This window comes from Amborella trichopoda, chromosome 7 (assembly GCF_054954075.1).
Source record: "Amborella trichopoda isolate Santa Cruz 75 chromosome 7, AtrichopodaSantaCruz75HAP2 v2.0, whole genome shotgun sequence".
In the NCBI taxonomy this organism is placed as follows: domain Eukaryota; kingdom Viridiplantae; phylum Streptophyta; class Magnoliopsida; order Amborellales; family Amborellaceae; genus Amborella; species Amborella trichopoda.
In genome coordinates this window covers 36,886,252-36,907,448 of record NC_142342.1, presented here as the reverse complement: position 1 = coordinate 36,907,448, position 21,197 = coordinate 36,886,252, and the positions used below count along the sequence as shown (strand labels likewise).

Sequence of the window (21,197 nt, the reverse complement as noted above, 5' to 3'; positions counted from 1 at the left end):
CGTGGCTTCCTCTAGCTGTCGAGGTGCCACCATGGGGAGCCAAAGCCCAAAGAACATGGCCACACACAACAAAGTGGAGAAAGAAAAAGCAAGCCGTGCCATGCTGATTAAAGTTTGGGGGGAAAGAGATAGAGATAAAGAGAGAGAGATTGTATTGAATTTATTTTTGGGATTGTGGGTGTCAAATGAACGTATATCCTATAGGATCATTTCTCATTAGATTAATACCTAACATAAAAGATATGCATTGGATCAGGTTAATATGGCAGGTTGATATAAAAGGTATATATTGTATATCCTGTCCTTTTCCATTTAAAGGTATATATTGTAATGATAATAAATGAGAAAAATCTGTATAATATATACCTTCCATATTAACTTGATGTACAACATGAATTAGGGATTCCATTACAAGTGCCGTGGATGTGGCGATTGGGGATTTTGTCATGATGGCTATTATAATAAGAATATATGAGAAGAGTAGGTATAAAATGAGTAATAATCCTATAGGATCCTTCTCCACCTATGTGTGCAAGACCCCAAAGGATCGCCATTAAAGTTGGTACGGATTTTTAGAAAAAGTTATCACATAGATGTGGGACTTGACTTTTCTATAAATCCGTGCCAAATTTAATGGTGATCCTTTGGGATTTTACACACATAGTTGGGGGAGGGTCCTATAGGATAATTTCTAATATAAAATATACCTTCCATATTAACTTGACATGTAATATGTCCTTTTAAAGTGGGGAGTCGAGTGCAAGTATATATAGAGCGCCGTGGGTGTGGCGATTGGGGGTCTCGCCCTGATGGCTATCACCGGGTGGCAATTGGATCAGGTTGACTAGCCGACCCAATAGGTCGAGTTGAGCTGGTTTCCGGTGTTGGACCCTTCTGGTCATGTCCATTCGAGTCATGTCCATTCGGGTCATGTCCATACTGTTTTTTGTGAGTCAACCGATACACCTATAATCGTCCCTTGTCTATCTAACATCATTTCTAACAAAAAATGTGACATCCATTAATAGTTAAAATGGACGATGAAGAAAAAAATTAGAAAAATAATATTTATATTTTTAAAAAAGAAAAATTCAAAATTTAGACATTTTCATGGTTGAGATTATCGAACTCTAAAATTTTGGATCGAAAATTCATCTTCGATATATATTTTGTAGGGAGACATCAAAAAAATAGTGTGAGTCAATCGACTCATCAAACACTTCTCCGTTACATAAAATATAATTCATATAAGTAAGGGTGCGATTTTTGTAAAGCCAAAGCTCTAAACAATTCAAGTAAAGCTCCCCTTCAAGTAGTGTCGAGAAATGTGGTTTCAATGCTGGAAATCTTTGTGATAGCCTTAAAATATATTTTCATATCTAATTATAAAATTTAGAGTGATTGACGTATGGACCCTAACATTTTAGGTAAATTACAAAATACTTCACTTATAAATGGAAATTACAAAGAAGGTCGGTCAACCGTTATTTTTTAATTGTTTTCCTAAATTGTCCTCAATCAACCCAAATTTTGATATTTTTGCTTTTTCTAGTTTTTTCTTAGTAGGACAATGCCCCAAACTGTAAGGCTCCCTACTAATGAAAAAACTAAATTTTTTTTTAAATCCAAATTTAGGTTGAGCGAGGAGCAATTTTTATTTTTTTTAAATAAAACAAGTTGACCGATCTTTTTTGTAATTTTCACATGTAAGTGGAGCACTTCATATTACACCTATACTTTTAAGATCAAAATAGTGTAAGTCAAGCAAATCTTTGAAAACTCGAAAACCTTGATAATTGATAATCAAAAGATCACTATTTCCAAAACTTGGAATCTGTTCTTTTCTCATGTCCATTCATCTTGAGGTCGAGATGATCAATTTGAGGATCAAAACAACCTAATCTAGTGAAAATTTTGAGGCATGCCCGAGCCTCACACTTATATAAAATTTTTCCTATAAATAATATTAATTCTATATTATATAATATTTGTAATTAGATTTAGGTTTCTTATACATCTCGCCACACTCGACCCAACACAAGCTAGTCGGTTGGGTCAATGTCGGGGTTGACTTGGATCTGATCTAACCCATTTAAACCTCCAAAACCCTTTCGAATTCCTTTGTTCCTATTATCCAAAAAACCATATTATCCAAAAAACCAAAAAATTTTCTTGGGTATATATTATATATGGATGCCTCAAATGAACTGATAAAATAAAAACACATGTAAATTTATACTATGGGTGTGGTTTCTATAAGGTCGCAACCTTCAACAATCCAATTAAGGTGCACCTCCAAATTTTGTCGTTACGTATAATTTTGGCGAAATTTTTTTTTAGGATTATCTCAAAATCTATTTTCATATCTAACTATAAAATTTTAAACTCCAAAAATAGCTAAAATCAAGTACATATATAAACATATGAAAATCTTGAAAATAGACGGTCTAGATGATGTATTGCAAGATGCACTATTTCTAAGTTTCAAATTTTTTTTTTTTCTCGATGTTGAGATATCAATTAGAATTTTTCCCAACATTAAAACAACCTTGTCAAATAGATTTTTGAGGTGCATTTATAATTCTACATTTTAAAGTTGCAACCCTATAAAAACTTTTTCCTTATACTATGAAGTCTTTTATCTATAGTATAAAAGTTGCAATCACCTTTACCTGTTAGATGTAAAATCAAGTGACTACTAATATATCATTTTTCTGGGATAATGCCTAAGAATATTCACTTAAATTTTTAGCATAGTCCTAGGCACATTGCTAGCTGTATTAATTCAGATCCGACGGCTAGAGGTGGTGGATATCCTTGTTCAAAAATATATTGTCGTATTGCATGCTTTCCCATAAAAATGTCAATTAGTGTTCGGAGGAAAAAAAATCAAGTCCTAGATAATAAACTGTATTGAACAAATGGACCCCATTGAACGTTAACAACTAGACCTGCAAATAATGAAAGAGATAAATGTCTTTCGACTACGGCTCGCCCAAGTAACTCAATCGTATCCGTAGTTTGGTGATCATGGAATATTAAAAACAAGGAAAAATTACAAAAATATTTATTTTATTTTTTGTTATTATGAAAATGCTTAATATTTTTTTTTTATTACATATATGTCTGTTATTTTTTAATTTCATAACATTTTTTTTTAAAAAAAGATAGAAGCTATCTATTTTCAGTTTTGAATAACCAAAATTTTTAAAATTTTCAGTTTTTAAAAAGCTTGAATCTTAATAATTTCGGCTTTTCAAAAACTATTTTTTTTTTTTTTTGTTTAACATTTGCTTCATTTCCATTTAGTTATATAGGCAAGGGATTTGGGGGTTTGTTTCCTCAAGCTTTCCTTCATTTACATTGAAGCCGAGGAGAGAAAAAGAGGGATTTGGGTTTTGTTTCCTTTTCCATTGAAGTACAGGAAAGAGAGGGATTTGGGCTTTCTTCTACCTAACGGCCTTCTTTTTTGTTTACATTGAAATACAGGTGAGAGTTGGGTTGTTCTTTCCTGAAGTTTTCTTCGATTGAATTGATAAGGAACTTAAGAGTGGAGACTCTATAGAGGAGGAGAGGGTCTGTCTCACTTTTGATTCAGACCCACTTTCTTCTATTCATTGCTGAACCCTATTTGAAGCAATGTCAACTCGAGTTCTTTACAGATGAAAGAAAGCTTTCAGAAGAGAGCAATCTTAACCCGAGTTCTTTCCCGATGAAAGGAAGCTTTTAGAAGAGAGAATCAAGGTCCAGCACAAGCTCTGGTTCTCTAAGATCCACGAGTTCGAGATCCAGATTTCTCGAGTTTTCCATTTATTCTTTCTTCTTAAATATTTCTCGCCCTACCCATCTGTTCTTTTGAAAGTGTTGCAGAGACCAGTGGGCTTCAACGGAAGCAGTAGAATCATTGAGTGGTGGAGGTTTAGAGAGAGAAACACGCTTTGATGTTTCTCCAAGCCACCAGTTAAAAAAACGTTTTCAACGAAAGGTTTGCTAACGGATCAAGAGTTTGGAGACCGAAAGGCTATACGCAGAGTTTAGAGAAGGCGGCTATTTTCCATTTTTTAAAACTAAAATCAATCTCATTTCTGTTTTTGAAAAAAAAAACAAAAAAAAAAGGGTCGTTTCATCTTTTTTAAAATAAAATTATTGTGAAGTTAAAAAAACGGATATACATGTAATAACAAAACGTATTAAGTATTTTCATAATAGCAAAAACTAAAAAGGATATTTACATAATTTTCCCTAAAAACAATTATAAAAAATTCAACAAAAATCATTTGTAATATATCTTTTTATACTTTTTATTATTTTGGCAAAGATTGGAAAGTGCTTTAGCTATAAATATTTATTTTACATTTTCCTTATTTTTGGATTATTTTTAAAATTGGCCAAGTCACAAATTGACTTTTTCAAAATCTATTCTTTTACTTCTTTTACTTATGGTCAGTGTCCCATTAGGTGTTGAGTTACTCACTGAGACTAACAAGGTCTCCTAACTGTCCGATAGTGAACCGACCAAAAAAAGAGCTAATAGCTCATCTTACAGGAACAATTTCATCTCTGCGAGTTGGTTAACAATGCTTTGTATCGCATTTAGGTGCTCTGTAGTAGATCCCTCTAAACTTCATGTTCACAAACTTCCCGATGAAGAACGCCTTATTTTCGACGGTTTTCCTCTCGTACAAGTCATGTAGTTAATTCCATAATGACTTGGCGGTTGTTTTCACCAATACATGGTGGAACACATTTTCTTCCAACCATTGTCAGATAGTTCCGAGAGTCTCACAGAGCTAGTAGCGAGTTCCGTCGACAACCTTAGTTCTGATAGTTCCGGTAGTGAACAGAGCAAAAATAGAGCTAGTAGCTCATCTTACAAGAACAACTTCATCGTTGCGAGTTGGTTAACAATGCTTTGCATCTCATTCAGGTGCTCTACAATAGATCCCTCGTCCCTAAACTTCATGTTCACAAACTTCTTGATGAAGAACACCTTATTTCCGACGGTCTTCCTCTTGTACAAGTCACGTAGTTAATTCCACAATGACTTGGCAGTTGTTTCCGTCGACACATGGTGGAACACATTTTCTTCCAACCATTGTCAGATAGTTTCGAGAGTCTTTCGGTCTAGTCTCTTCAACTTATCATCTTTCATACTTTCGAGCTTGTATTCTACCCTTTCAATGGGTGCCAAAAGGTCTCGACAATATAGTAGATCTTCCATATTTGGCTTCCAAATGATCCAGTTATTCCCATTGAGCGATATCATCCTGCTTTTAGTACTGGAATCCATCTATCCACACACACTGTCTATCCACCGTCTCTTACAATTATCCCTCATATGTTACGGTTATCCCCCGTCAATTAGTTATCGCCTGTAGGTTATGGTTCATTATCGCCAGTGCGTTACGGCTAGCTATCAGTCATGCGTTATGATCAGCTATCGCCTGTGAGTTACGGTTAGCTATCGCCCATACATTATAGTCAGCTATCACCTGTATATTACAGTCTGCTATCACCTATGTGTTACAGTCAGCTATCGCTCGTGCTTTACAGACTGTTATCGCCCATGTGTTACAATCAGCTATTGCCCGTGTGTTAGAGTATCCAACGTTAGTTAAGCCTTTGTAGACATTTTCATAGCATTTCGGCAGAGCTTCCACATGAGGGTTTGAATCCCAAAACCTCATGTAAGCTCAATTAATCGAAAGTCAAGTCAGCGCAAAGCTTAGAGCAGTGAAAAAAATTAAAGGAGCGAGATTTGTTTTCTTCCTTACTCCTACGACCACTAGGTTCACAATACCAAAAAACGATGATAGGGAGGATCAAGCAGCGAGGGAAACATGCTCTAATACGACTTGTTGGGCTCACCCAGTTAGATCCCTTTCGCATGAATGTGGATGCACGCAGCGGATCTAGGAAATATGGGAAACAAAATTATGCTAAAACCGATGTGTGTGTATGAGTGGGAAAATATGCAATAGAGCAAATAAAGAAATAAATCTTACTGACACCAGATTTATGTAGTTTACCTTTTTAAGCTATGTCCACGGGAGAAAGGATATCAAAGCTATTATAAACTCACAGGTTACAATGGTCATCTAAAAAAACAGGCTTTCTTGGGCTCTCTGGTTTCTTCTAGAGACTGCAGTCTTTAGGTTTTCTTCTCTGAGGTTCTTCTATCTCTCACATACTTCTTTTCTCTCTAGAGGCTTTTTCTCTCTAAAAGAAAATGTTCTTTCTTTCTCTCTTCTTCTTCTCTCTAGGGGCACATTTTTTTTTCTAAAAGATTTGTTCATGAAAAAAATCTTTCTTTTCCAAAAGTTCTACATTTAACACATGTTTTCATCTAAAAGTTAAGAAAGTAATCTTCCAACAAAAGTTCCCATTCCTTTATTAAAACATGAAAGATTAAGTTCGTAAGGGACATCCGTGATCGTCAGATCGGCCCATATTCAATTTGGACCGTTGGGCTCATATGTTCATATGAGCTAGTGGGCTAACCCTAGTTTTTTCCATATATATATATATATATATATATATATATATAAAAGTATTATTAATATGATATGATATAATATAATATAATATTATTATAACATAATATTATATTAGTGTGTGGTTTCGATAAGGTTGCAACCTTAAACAATCTAATTAAGGCACACCTACAAATTTTATTACAAAATATAATTTTGGTGTAAAACATTCTTAGGATTATCTCAAAATCTACTTTCATATCTAATTATAAAATTTTAAACTCCAAAAAAAGTTAAAATCAAGTACGTTTATAATCATATAAAAATCTTGAAAATGAAAGGTCTAAATAATGTGTTGCAAGATACACTATTTCTGAGACCCAAAATCTTTTTTTTCAGATTCATAGAGTCGTTGTCGAGATGATCGATTAGAGGGTTTTTCAACGTGAAAACAATTTTTTCTGATAGATTTTTTTGGTGCATATATAATTCTACATTTTAAGGTTGCAACCTTATATACACTTTTTCTATTATATTATATTATGTTATATTGTATTATATTGTATTATATTATATTATATTATATTATATTATATTATATTGTATTGTATTGTATTGTATTATATTGTATTATATTATATTATATTATATTATATTATATTATATTATATTCCAATATATTATAATATATTATTGTAATATATTATTATAATATATATTATATATGTATATTTATTTTACTAATGTAATGTATACTATTAATATATATAATATATGTTTATGATATTATATATAATATTTATATTATTATTTATAAAAATATATTTATTATGTTAAATTATTGATTAATCTCGTGGTGGTTCATTGAATGGAACGCGTCTGTTGCAGTTGCCGCATGTTTTTGGACCGTTATGGACATGGCATGTTCGTGACAGGGCCATGGCTATGTCCGTGGTGGTCAAGAAATGCACACCGTCCAATTTTTTTGGACGGGGATTTCACCTATATATATATATATATATATATATATATATATATATATATATATATATATATATATATATATATATATATATATATAGGGAAAAGATTAGGTGCGCGACGTCGTGTATTGGGGTCGTGTGCGCCAACGGTGTTGATCTTCTTTTTTCAATCGGAGGTTCCCAATTCAAAAACCCTGTCTCCCCTCAAACATCTGAAATTGTCCATTTCATGTACCTCACTCAATCGCCTGACAGAGGGCAGACCTTCTCCCTCCCTCTCTCGCATGAAGCCACTCTCTGCCCTCTGTGCTTTCTCTCATTGTCCCTAGCCATTTCCGCCCCTCTCTCTCTCATTTTGAATCTGAAGCACTCTCCGCTCTCTCCCATTTGAAGAACTATCTTTGAGGCCATTTCAGGTATGGATTCATCCCTTTTTTTTTTTAAGCTGCTTCATGCATTTTGAATATGAATCATATTGCAGTAGGGTTTGCCATTTTTAATCTGAAGCATATTGTAGTAGGGGTTTGTTACTTTCCGAGTTTCTTGATTAATCAAATAATATTTTTAGATCTGTGTTTTTGGGTTTTTTGAATAAGTGATGCTTGCTTATGGTCATTAAAATTATATGAGCTCAAAACAATTTTACAAAATGAATCAGGCTTTGTTTGGGGGTTTTTTTGCCACATTTGGGGGCTTTGGTCTTTCAATCATTGAATGTGTTACATAGAGCAACAAAATTACGATCATAGAAATTCTGTACAAATTAATATATCACAGAATTTTTTGCCACATTTGGGGGTTTTGGTTTTTCAGTGATTGAATGTGTTATACAGAGCAACAAAACTATGATCAGAGAAGCTTTGTAGAAATTAATATATGTGAGAATTTTTTGCCACATTTGGGGATCTTGGTTTTTCAGTGATTGAATGTGTTACACAGAGCAACAAAACTACGATCAGAGAAATTTTGTATGAAATTAATTTGTGCCAGAATTTTTTGCCACTTTTGGGGGTCTTGGTTTTTCAGTGATTGAATGTGTTACACAGAGCAACAAAACTATGATAAAAGATTTATATTTTTGGGTTTTTTGGATGAGTGATGCTTGCTTATGGTCTGTAAAATTGTATGAGCTTAAAGCCATTTTACAAAATGAATTAAGCTTTGTTTGGGTTTTTTTTTTTTTAATACGAGCCTTGACAAACCTGATTTGGGGGTCTGTCATAATGAAACAGTATGTCAAAATCAGGCTTGTTTGGGATGAATCATGCTTAGTTTGGTGGGTCTGTAAGCTAGTTTTGGATCTTAAGTACATCTTGAAATGCTTATTTATCCCTTTACTTCAGTTTTGGATGCCAACTACATCTTGAAATGCTTATTCATCCATTCACTTCTTTGGGTAGAAGTCATACACGCTGTGAACCTGCTAGTCAAGTATGCATCCACTCATTGTATGTGAGAAACCATAAAGCCTATGTAGCCATTCATTATTTTCCAACTCATATTTCACTATCATTAATTTCTATCCCAATCCAAATTCTTCTATTGTTGGGCTAACTATATAACTCCTGAAGATATCTGGAATGATGCTCACTCTTGTCAAAAACTTGTCTTACTGCCACTGAAATTGCACAGTCTTGATCAGTGAGAATAACGCTCGGTTGTTGCCCACCCATTGCTTCTAACCAATTTTCAAATACCAAACAAATGATTCTACCTTCTCATCAAATATGAGGGCAAATCTAAAGAAGGTTGTATTGAAATGGTGATCTACACCAAGAATGGGTGCAAAGGACATACTAAAAGTCTTTGTTTTGTATGTGTTGTCAAATGTAACCACATCAGAGAAGCATTGCTATGGAACTTTACATGTCGCATCTACTAAGAATGTGATCATTTGCATCTAATTTCAATCTATAGAAAAAATATAGATTCGATTATTTCATTAGATTACCATCTTCTCCTCTTAGTTTTCTTCTGGCCTTAGCAATTTCATTCTCGATATCATTTTGTGTACATGTCATATTCTCGATCCCTCTATGAATATGTCATGAATATATGTTTCTATGAATATGTCATGAATATATGTTGGCTTAACTATTACCAAACTCATTGAATTTATCATCAACATTGTGGCACTAGACAATGTTCGGTGGTTGCGAATTAGACGATCTTTTCTTTGACTGACTAGATCATGATTGTGATCATCAATAAACCTAATCACGACCCACTTGTTGTCTACTTTTCTGCTGACTCCAAGCTTAGCCTTACACCCACACCTTGATTCAGGAAGTTTTGTTCCATTGACTTGTTCTTTCTCTTTGCTAAATCCTGCCTTAGAACAAATAATTTCTCTGTGAATCCTTTCACCTTTATTATTATGGGTAGTGCTCCTACGGATACGAAAACCTGGCTAATGCATAAGCCTTATATTAGTCAATTGCATCTTCTTCTGAACAAAACTCCATTTCTACACGGGGTACATTTGTTTCTAAGTGTTTGCTTGAGGAGTCTGGTTCTCTATCTTGCACTTCTGTAAACGTTCTAGGAGGGGTTGCAAGATAAGGAAGTTGCCCCATGACCTCATTGGTGTCACCCAAGTTGTCAACAATTGCGCAAGTGGGAGATGACACACAGTCTGAAATGGTGTGATCCATCTAAGTTTTTCAACTGACCCTACATAAAAAAACAAACTATATAAATATATGTATTCAAACCTTTATTTAAATATAACAACACTCCTAGTAGACTAGATAGCCCATTTGTTATCGATTCAAATTTTATTGCTTCCATTATAGGATCAACCATATTCAAAGCAATTGTAGATAATAGGGGTGACAACCCTTATTAATGTGAACTTAACTCTTAAAGTAACTCAACATAGTTATATACACATGATCAACATCTCAATATACAAATAAGACATACAACATTTCACATATCAAAATGTTCTTATAATGGCACATGGATAATAGGGCAACTGACATTTGACATGTCACAATTTTCGTACAACAGCATGTCGATAGTAAAGCATGCATAGATCAGTAGAAGCATTCGAATACCCAAGTGCTTGAATGGTGAACTATTGTTTAATTGAATCACCAACACATAGCATATATGTCAGACTACCAGATAAGAAACAGAGGCCATTGATAAATTTCTATAAGAATAATTATTAATTCCATGCATTAACATAAGTTTGACTCATTTCCATAAAGAAGGCATCCAATTTGATCTATAAATTCCAGTTCATTGTATGTGATAGACACAATCCCTTAAGTATGGAGGGTCATGGCACTTTTATCAGTTGACCCTCAAATGTGGCAAAAAATTATGTGATATATTAATTGGTACTAAATTTTTATGATCATTGTTTTGTTGCTCTGTGTAACACATTCAATCACGGAAAAACCAAGACCCCGAAATGTGGCAATTTGTTTTGGCATATATTAATTTCTACATAGTTTCTCCGATCATAGTTTTGTTGCTCTGTGTAACACATTCAATCACTGAAAAACCAAGACCCCCAAAGGTGGTAAAACATTCTGACATATATTAATTTCTACAGAGTTTTTCTGATCATAGTTTTGTTGCTCTGTGTAACACATTCAATCACTGAAAAACCAAAACCCCCAAATGTGGCAAAAACTTATGTGATATATTAATTTGTACATAATTTTTATGATCGTAGTTTTGTTGCTCTGTGTAACACATTCAATTATTGAAAAACCAAAGCCCCTAAATGTGGCAAAAAAATATGTAATATATTAATTTGTACAGAATTTCTGTGATCGTAGTTTTTTTGCTTTGTGTAAAACATTCAATGACTGAAAAACCAAAAACCCCCAAATGTGGCAAAAAAAACCCCAAACAAAGGCTGATTCATTTTGTAAAATGATTTTGAGTTCATACAATTTTACATACCATAAACAAGCATTACTTATCCAAAAAACCCAAAAATGCAGATATAAAAATATTGTGCGATTAATCAAGGAACTCGAAAAGTAACAAAACCCTATTGTAATATGCTTCATGCTTCAGATTAAAAATGGCAAACCCTGCTGCAATAGGATTCAGATTCAAAATGGATGAAGCAGCTTAAAAAAAAAAAAAAACAAGGGATGAATCCATACCTGAAATGGCCTCAAAGAAAGTGCTTCAAATGAGAGAGAGAGAGAGGGGTGTACTTCATATGAGAGAGAGGGGCGTGCTTCAGATTCAAAATGTCCTACGCAAGAGCATGCTTCATATACAAAATGAGAGAGAGTGGGGTGGAAATAGCTAGGGGCGATGAGAGAGAGAGAGGTGGCTTCGTGTGAGAGAGAGGGAGTGCATAGAGAGAGAGAGAGAGAGGGAGGGGGAAGGTCTGCCCTCTGTCAGGTGATTGTGTGAGCTACGGGAAATGGACAATTTCATACGTTCGAGGAGAGAGAGAGTTTTTGAATTGGGAACGTCCAATTGAAAAAAAAAGATCAACACCGTTGGCGCACGCGAGCCCAATACGCGACGTCGCGCACCTATATATATATATATATATATATATATATATATATAACATTACGCAACGCCTATAGGCGAAAATGAACAATGATTTCGCCTACCTTCATCACCGTCCAAACTTCATCGCGTGGTCATGATTTCCCGATTGTGTTTCATTTTTCATTTTTTTTTTTACAAATCAGAATGATCTAAAATTTGGAGTGTGTATTCATCAAAAATAGGGAACCTTCGAAAATTATAAAAAAACTATTTTACATGAAAACAATTGACCAAAATACCTCTAAAACATTTAGGGGGTATTTTGGTCGATTTATTTTTCAAAGATAAGTTTATTTATATTTTTATTAAATGCGCCTCAGTAAGATGTACATACTCTCTAAATTTCAGGTCATTCCGATTTGTAGAAAAAAAATGAAAGTTAAAACACTACCAGACAATCGTGACCCCGCAATGAAATTTGGACGGTGATGAAGGTAGGCGAAATCACTATTTATTTTCACCTATAGGCGTTGGAAAAACTTTTCCTATATATATATATATATATATATATAGATAGAGAAAAAATCATTATTCGCCCTATAAAAATGTTCCCATCTAATTTATTTGTTACGTCATTGATAAGTTATTCTCAAAAAATATTTTTTATTGGCTATGTATTACTAGGGAATCATCAACTAATAGAATCAATGGTTTAAAAACCGGATCGGTGACCTGGATCGGGCTTTCCAAAAACCGATCCGGATCGGCGAATCGGCAATCCGGATCTGCGAATCGGCGATCCGGATCGGAATCGGGTGTATCGTTCAGAATAAAGCTTCAAAAAAATCCGAAAAAATTATTAAAATTCATTATAAATATTGTTTTTTAGGAATTCAATAAAAAATGAGGGTACTCCATTAAGAATTTTCATGTTTTTGAATGAATATGCGAATATTGATAGGTTCTTCCCCTACATGAACTGCCATTCAACATTTAATTTACATCACACAAAAGGATAAACATAGAATTATCATGGAATAAGTATATCAACATACATGGACTACAATAAAGCATAAAATTAGTAACATACGATCTAAAAATAAAATGATAGACGACGTTGTTGTTCTTCTTGGTCACGCTGGTGCCATTGATTGAATTCGTTTGACAATTCATTGATTCGATCTAAAAAAAATCATAAATTTTCTAAAAATTCGATCATGGATTACAAAAAATTCGATCATGGATTACATAAAATTCGATCATGGATTACATAAAATTCGATTATGGATTACAAAAAAAAAAAAAAACATAAAAAAACAAAAAATTCGATCGTGGATTACAAGAACAGAAAAAAACAATTCGATCATGGATTACAAAAAATTCAATCATGGGTTACAAAAAAAAAAAAAACACAAAAAATTCGATCATGGATTACAAGTAAAAAAAACAAACATTTCGATCATGGATTACAAAAAAGTCGATCATGGATTACAGAAAATTCTATCATGGATTACAAAAAATTCGATCATGGTTTACATAAAATTCGATCATGGATTACAAAAAAGTCGATCATGGATTACAGAAAATTCTATCATGGATTAAAAAAAATTCGTTCATGGATTACATAAAATTCGATCATGCATTACAAAAAAAAAAAACAAAAAAAAACAAAAAATTCGATCGTGGATTACAAAAAAAGAAAAAAACAATTACATCATGGATAACAAAAAATTCAATCATAGATTACAAAAAACTCTATCATGGGTTACATAAAAAATAAAAAACAAAAAATTCAATCATGGATTACAAAAAAAAACAAACATTTCGATCATGGATTACAAAACATTCGATCATGGATTACAAAAAATTCTATCATGGGTTACAAAAATAAAAAATAAAAAATAAAATTCGATCATGGATTACAAGAAAAAAAAACAAACATTTTGATCATGGATTACAAAAAATTCGATCATAGATTACAAAAAATTCTATCATGGGCTACACAAAAAAAAAAAAAAAAAAAAAAAAAAAAAAAATTTGTTTTTCACAGAGTCGTTTTACATAAGCGATTTTAACTCAAAAATTCACCTCCAAGTGAATAAATTACATCCAATTGACTATATTTTCTGATAAACAACAATATAAGGAATCAAAAACCTAAATTTTTAACACATTATTTCTAATATATCATGAAAACAAAATCAAAAGGCGGAAAAAAAAAAAAAAAAACAGCGGAATTTGGTTCCGCAGACATCTCACTGTTCATATCAAATTTCTTGCTGTAATTGACCAGATTACGTAAAATTGAAAATTTTAAATCATACTAGACACAATAAAGATTAAAAACCCTAATTATTGAACTCATTTTGTTCAAAATATGCCGTGAAATAAATCAAATGGCGGAAAAAAAAAAAAAAACCCAAAGTTCTTACCTGTTTTTGTGAACCAAAGCCTTCAATCTCCAAAAAACTCTGTTTTTCTCAACGATTATCACAAATTAGTAACAAAAACTTTTGATTCACAGCTTTAAGATCAATATGCCTACAAATTTTGAAAGATTCATGCCCTATTTGGCATGAAATTTCAAAAATGGCGGAAACCCTAAACCCCGAATTTTTCTTGATCCAAAAACAACCAATTTTTCCACCATTTAATCCTTGAAAAAGCTGAATAAAGCTGTTTACAGCCTGCAAAACAGATCACATGCCGACAATAACAAAAAAAATGATAAAAAAATGACAAATTTGAAAAAATCCGTGAAGAACACTGTGCAACCCGTGTTCTTCACGGACTCGCCGATTCCGCACAGTGAATCGGCGAGTCACTGTGCGGAATCGTCCGGTTCTCTCTAAAAACGGACGATTCCCGGTTTTCGAACCGATCCGGTACCTTTTTCGTGAATTCCGAGTCGAGTCCGGTTCGACTCGGCGATTTTTAAAACGCTGAATAGAATATACAATGAACGGCTAAACTGCATTAACGACCCACAGCCGAAACCTGATTTTCATTATTTTTCATATACTGGTTCTTCCAGCAGCAACCACCAGCAGAAACCAAACATCATTGTTCTTTCAAATTCAGCTTTTAGCAGGACCCAAACGACCCATAAGTGGTGATAGCCTCTTTTTTATGATATTTACATAAGATAGAGCCAAAACAAATTTAAATTCAAACCATCCTCAAAAAAGGTTCATGTTGATAAGAAAGTATGCCAGTCTGCGCGTGTTTCACTCATTCTACTCTCTGATGGACAGTCCAAAGGACTCGAAATTTAGTATGAAGATAGAGGAATCCAAGGGGCCAAAATTCATCTCCATTACAATTCTGCCCAGCAGATCAGCCGGTTGTGAGCTGAATCGCTTTCACATCAGAAATGTGTTGACTATGGGGGTTGGATATGTTGTAGAAACAGTTACGACCAACATCACCGAATTTGGTATCAAACTCCTCATATCGGTTTTAGATGCATCATCAGACAGGGACCATCCAGTTAAAGATAGCTAGATGAAACAAATTAAGTGGTTCAAGAGAAAAGATGCATCATCATCGCCATCAAACCGGCACTGTCCGATTAGAGAGTTCCAGCCTCTGTTGCTTCTCGTCATCAACTTCATTCTCACCTGACATCTCCTCTAGTGATTTACCCTTCGATTCAGGCACTAACAAACTGATAAACGTCCCCAAAAGATTGATACAACCGAGTATAATCAATGTATTCCTCATCCCGATACCAGCCGGATAACCGAGTTCAGCAAGAGCCTTGTTCTTCTTTTGGGCTGCATACAAAAACCCAAATGCCCCAACCATGGCCCCAGCCTTACCCGAAGCAGCAGATATCCCGTGACAAGTTGACCTAAGCCTTGCTGGAAAAATCTCGGCGGGCACAACAAATGTGGTGGTATTTGGCCCAAAATTTGAAAAGAAGAAGGTGAGAGCGTACATCATAACAAACCCAATGCGGTTATCAGGATGGGTCCAGTGATTATAAGGTATGGCAAGCGCAAACATGAAGATGGTCATCATCGCGAATCCCATGACTTGGATGGCTAAACGTCCCATTTTGTCGATGAAGAAGACAGTGAACCAGTAGCCAGGAACAGTGGAGCACAGAGCAATCAGGGTTTGGGCACGAGCAATGCGATAGACCTCTTGGATAGCGTTCATTGTTTCGGCACGGGGGATCCATCCAATGGCTGTGAATATGTCTTTCTGGAAGAGGTTTGAACTGTAGAATGCAATGTCGAGGAGGAACCACGTGGAGCAGGTGGCAAAGAGGTGGATGCCATGGCGACGAGCGAATTCTCGGCTGAAGAGGCCAAACGAGTTGGCATTAGCATCGGGCCACGACTTTTCAGGTTCTGCTTGAATATCAACTTGGAGGACCTACAAGATATTGATAAACCCAGTGGATTTAACTTAGAAACACGAGGAGAATTGACTCCAGCATTTATATAAGGGAAAGTATATCCTATGGTCTAATGTATTGTGGATCCTTCAAGTGAGAGATAAAACACAATGAATTTCAGAATTAGAAAAACACAAGGTGAAATGTCATCAGAAAATATAATCAGGGGAAGTATGTGCCATAGGATAATGGACTACAGAACCTTCAAGAAATAGAAGAAACTGCAGCATAATCAGAATTAGAAAACATAAGAGGCAATGCCAGGCAAATAGTCTAATAAGATATTGAGCATTGTTCAAAATGGGGGATTTTGGTTCGTAATTGGACACTAACAAATGGACTAGGCCCTATGTTAAGAAACCGAGAAAATTTCTAGTTTCCCAAAATTTACTTTTCTTTTCAAAAAAATTCCTAGTACAAGAGAGGAGAAAATGCTACAGAGATTTGTTAATCCGTACCCTATAACTTTATCATGCCAGAGATTCCAAAAAAATTGTAAAAAAACAAAAAAGAAAAAGAAAAAGGAGAAGTATTTAACCAAAAAAACAAAAAGAGATTAACATCTATTTAGAACATGAAGCTACTATTCCTCAAGATGAGAATAGGGATTCAAATGGGTTTTGAAACTGAAGTAACCAAAATGGTAATGACATCCTACACTTTAGTTTATCTAGGGGATCATACCTCAATAATGAATTGTAATTTATATTCTCACAAAACATGCTTCTAGTTCATTGTGGGCATCGATAACTATAGAAATGAAAGAGTGAACCACAAAAAAATGAAAATCCATTAAAAAAAAATTGGACCCCAATTTCAAATCCCTTGCACCCTGTCGGGGCAGCTGAATTCAAATTGAAAGCAGAAACCATTAAGTCATGGAAAGATGAACAGAAAGTGTGGAGAGCAAGAACCAACATTAAAGGACCACCACCACCCCAATTCTGGGTCTCACTCTTTTCCATCACCACATGGTATCCAATCAAACGGTCATGATCCCAGCTGACTATACTTTACCATACTCTTAAAATGCCGTAAAATATTCTATACACTACACTATTACTAACACCATTAGAACCCTATGAGGGAAGGCATGCATACCTTTGACATGTCGGCTGCTGCCCGTTTGGCATCTTTTGCGATAAGCGCAGTGTAACGAGCAGTCTCGGGCATCTTCATCCTCCAGTAGTATGTAAGTGCTGCTGGCAAAGCCCCAAACATCAGTATAATCCTCCACACATAGTCTGCCTCAGGCACTGTTGATGCCTTCCCTGCCACTGCAAATGAAGGTACATCAAACTTGGCATTGAACGCCGCAGACACTATGATTGCCACCATCCCACCAGCGAGTATCCCAAACCCCTGCATCGCAAACACTGCAGCGATGAAGGCTCCTCGTGTCCTCTTGTTTGCGTATTCTGACATAATAGTAGCTGACAGCGGGTAGTCCCCCCCAATTCCAAAGCCAAGCCAAAATCGAAAGAAGCAGAGTGTTGCTATCACACCCTTCGGGGAGGAGCCAAAGGAGAGGCCAGAGGCAATGGAGCACACAACCATGACCATGAGGGTAATACCATAGACACGCTTTCGGCCCAGCTTATCGCCAAGCCACCCGAAGAAGAGCTGCCCTAAGAAGGTCCCGCAGAAGGCCACTCCATTGACAGCGGCAGACACATTTGGGGGGAGGGACCCTGGACGAGAGCCGTTCTTGTCATAGTAATAGATACGACCCAGTAATTTTGTGATTAGAGATATGCAGAAGAGGTCATAGGCATCGGTGAAAAAGCCCATACCGGCGATGACAATGGCAGTGAAGTGGTACCATTGGGTCTTGGCAACATCGAGGGCGGTGAGGACTTGAAGGTTGTCTCTAGCCATTGTTGCCTAAGCCGCCTTGGCTCTATCCGAAAAACTGAGGTTTTTACTGGCTTTTCGTTGGGTTTGGTGGTTCCTGTTTAAAGAAAGGAGGAAAGTTAGTTCATTTTATTGTTCCTGTTGAGTTGGTGAAGGAAAGAGAGCAAACGTTTGTTGAATTGTGGTTTTATCTCTATTTTGTTGTGAAGATTTAAGGACAGTAGAAAGAATGGAAGTTAGTTCACGATAATGGTTTTGCTCTATTATATTTCAAAAAAAGAAAAAATGATTTTGCTCTGTTTTTCTTGAAGATTGAAAGGGAGTAAAAGTTTGTTTTCTAATTGTGGTTTTGTCTCTATGTTCAAATTAAATCGAGTTTGCTCATGGTGGTTTTCACTTCCTGTTTTAGTGGAATGAGAAAGGGGAGGAAATTTTTGTGAATAGTCTCTGAATTGTTGAACCGTTCAAGTAAAAGAAAGAAGAGGTTTTTAAGCGGCGATTTTGTTCCTGTTTTGTTGTTAAAAATAGAAAGAAAGAAGATAAAAGCAAAAAAGCATTCTATCGCAGAGAAACAAAACAAAGGCCGCCAAGAGGAATACAGTTGCAGATAGCCAATAAAGCAGCCATTATAGATCCATAAAAGCAATTAATTCGAAAGAAAGATCAAGAGAAGTACAGTTGGATTAAGAGAAGTACAGTTGACCATACAAATAATTCTTTCTCTTTTATTTATTTATTTATTTTTTATTAAGCAGACACACTTAACATGCACATATACAAGCACACTCTCTAAACGGCCCGGTCAACCTGCCTTGCCTCTGTAATTAAAAAAAAAAAAAAAAGTCAAAGAGATTATAAAAGAATCTAAAAAGTAAGAAATTTGTTTGCAATAGGTTTTCACTCTTGAGAGAGAGGTTTATATAGAGTTGAGGATTTAAATAATTAAATTAGAGCCCACCTCAAAAATCTCACTAGAAGTTGTTTTGGTGCCCAAATATCGTCAAATTGATCATAAGACATAAAGATGAGAGAAAAATGAATTTCAAGTTTTGAAAATAGTCCATTTTGTAACTTATTTTTGAACCGACAATTTTCAAAATTTTGAAATTTTCATAGATCTACACTATGTACACTATTTTTGAAGCTTTAAATTTTATAAATAAAGATGAAAATATATTTTAAAGCTATCACAAAGATTTCCAATATTGAAATCACATTTCTGAATACAATTTGATGGTACGCTTTACATTGTTTAGAGCCAGGGCGCTATACAAACCGCACCCTTTAATGTTTTCTACTCTTTTTGAAAAAGATTTGAAAAGCGGTCGAGGCTTTAAACAATCAAATTATAGCCCACCTCAAAAAATTCACCAGAAGTAGTTATTTTAATGCTAAAAAATCTTCAAATTGATCATCTCGATATCAAGATGCATGGACATGAGAAAAAAAAAAGATTTCAAGTTTTGGAGATAGTGCATCCTATAGGGCATTTTTGAACCATCAATTAGATGAAAATATAAAAAATATATTTTAAAGCAATGACAAACATTTTTAATATTGAAACCATATTTATCGACGCTATTTGAAAATGAGCTTTAGAACCTCGGCTACATAAAACGATAAAAATTCAGTGGCTCCAAAGAAGCAGAGGCAAAAGGGAATACGAAGAGAGAGAGAGAGAGAGAGGCGCACCTGTGTGTGCAGTCTCCCTTGGCGTCTCGAGAGAAAAGAGAGGAGACGCACAGAGACAAAGACTTAGAGAGAGAGAGAGAGAGAAAGAGAAAGAGAAAGAGAAAGAGAAAGAGGGGTTGAGAGAAGGGGAGGGGTTGGCGTCTTGTATTTATACGCAACAATCGGAACCTCCACGCCATTTCCCGTCAACTGCCTCCCGTTTCCGACCCTTTGCTGCCAATTCATGACGAGGGATGTTTAGAAACTGGGAGAATTATTTATTCAATGAATATTCCATATTTTAATTATTTTCTTGGTCGATCATAAAGGAAAGAGGAACTTCCATTTCTACCCCAGACTGCGTCTAATATTTGCAGCCCTAGCCCTCCACATTAATCAAGAATTTTAGGAAGCTAAGCAGCCCCATCCACCACTTTCCAAATAATTACATACATCCCTACTCTCCAATAAACCAATAAAATAAAATGGCATGCTAATTTTTTATGAGATGGGAACTTTTCCTTTTAATCAAGTCCAAAATATTTAGGCGATTCATCATTCATATTCTTCGTAATGTTGTTTCTCGTAAAGTTTCGAAAGGTATTTCGATCATTATATTTTATCAAAAATATATTTTTAATATTTTTTCTAAGTGCACCCCAATGAGAATATGGCACTTACCAAATTTCATATTCATATAATTTGTATAAAAAAACTAAAAATAAAATAGTTTGAGAAGTCGGATCTAAGATCAAACGGTGAGTGGCTCTCTTGATCAAAATCGAACTGCTGAGTGGTAGAAAAAGCATAGATCTTCTATGCGATAGGAAAAATATATAAACCTTTCCCATCTTACAAACTCACACTCTCTCTTCCCCAGCCGGTCTTGTCTTTTCTAAAGTCAAAGTCAAATGTTTAGTGTCCTTATTTTTTATTTTTTTATTTATTTTTTTAACGAATATTGGGTCATTAATTTGTACATATATTAAAATTATATTATATAAACATATTTAAAAATACTTATGCTTGCGTACCTTATCACTAAAATAATCTAGGTTATGCTCTTAGCCATGATCCTAATCTGATAGTTAAAATTATATGTTACTAATGATTTTTAATCTTCTTTTATACTTGACACCATCACGCACCATATAAAAATTATAAAAAATATTTTAAACATTTAAATTGACTAAATTATGTCCATCATCATCATTATATAACATATTATTTACAACGTCCATTTTCAAGATTTTCATATGTATATAGATCTACTTGATTTTAATCATTTTTTAATTTTAAAATTTTAAAATTTTATAATTGCATATAAAAATAGAT

The 21,197-nt window shown here is 34.5% G+C and overlaps 1 protein-coding gene across 2 annotated transcripts; it reads right to left on the bottom strand.

Annotated features, from left to right (window-relative positions):
- Nucleotides 1-14,904: 14,904 nt before the first annotated feature.
- On the bottom strand, nucleotides 14,905-20,228 carry LOC18422793 (low affinity inorganic phosphate transporter 1). Of its 2 annotated transcripts, XM_020669049.2 has the most exons (4): nucleotides 19,884-20,022; nucleotides 18,131-18,288; nucleotides 17,439-18,028; nucleotides 14,905-16,315 (listed from the first exon to the last, which is right to left on the bottom strand). In XM_020669049.2, the coding sequence occupies exons 2-4, from the start codon at nucleotides 18,213-18,215 to the stop codon at nucleotides 15,485-15,487; spliced, it is 1,506 nt and encodes a 501-aa protein (XP_020524708.2). In that variant the 5' UTR covers nucleotides 18,216-18,288; nucleotides 19,884-20,022; the 3' UTR covers nucleotides 14,905-15,484. The 2 variants fall into 2 exon arrangements, with proteins under 2 accessions (XP_020524708.2, XP_011624576.2); XM_011626274.3 differs by having other exon boundaries at nucleotides 17,439-18,288; nucleotides 19,884-20,228.
- Between the last annotated feature and the right edge of the window lie 969 nt (nucleotides 20,229-21,197).

Bases quoted from the DNA above. Each gene is read 5' to 3' on its own strand.
- LOC18422793 (XM_011626274.3), bottom strand. From the start codon at position 18,215: ATGGCTAGAGACAACCTTCAAGTCCTCACCGCCCTCGATGTTGCCAAG. The intron at 16,316-17,438 runs GTATGCATGCCT...AATATCTTGTAG, and splicing joins CAGCAGCCGACATGTCAAAG to GTCCTCCAAGTTGATATTCA.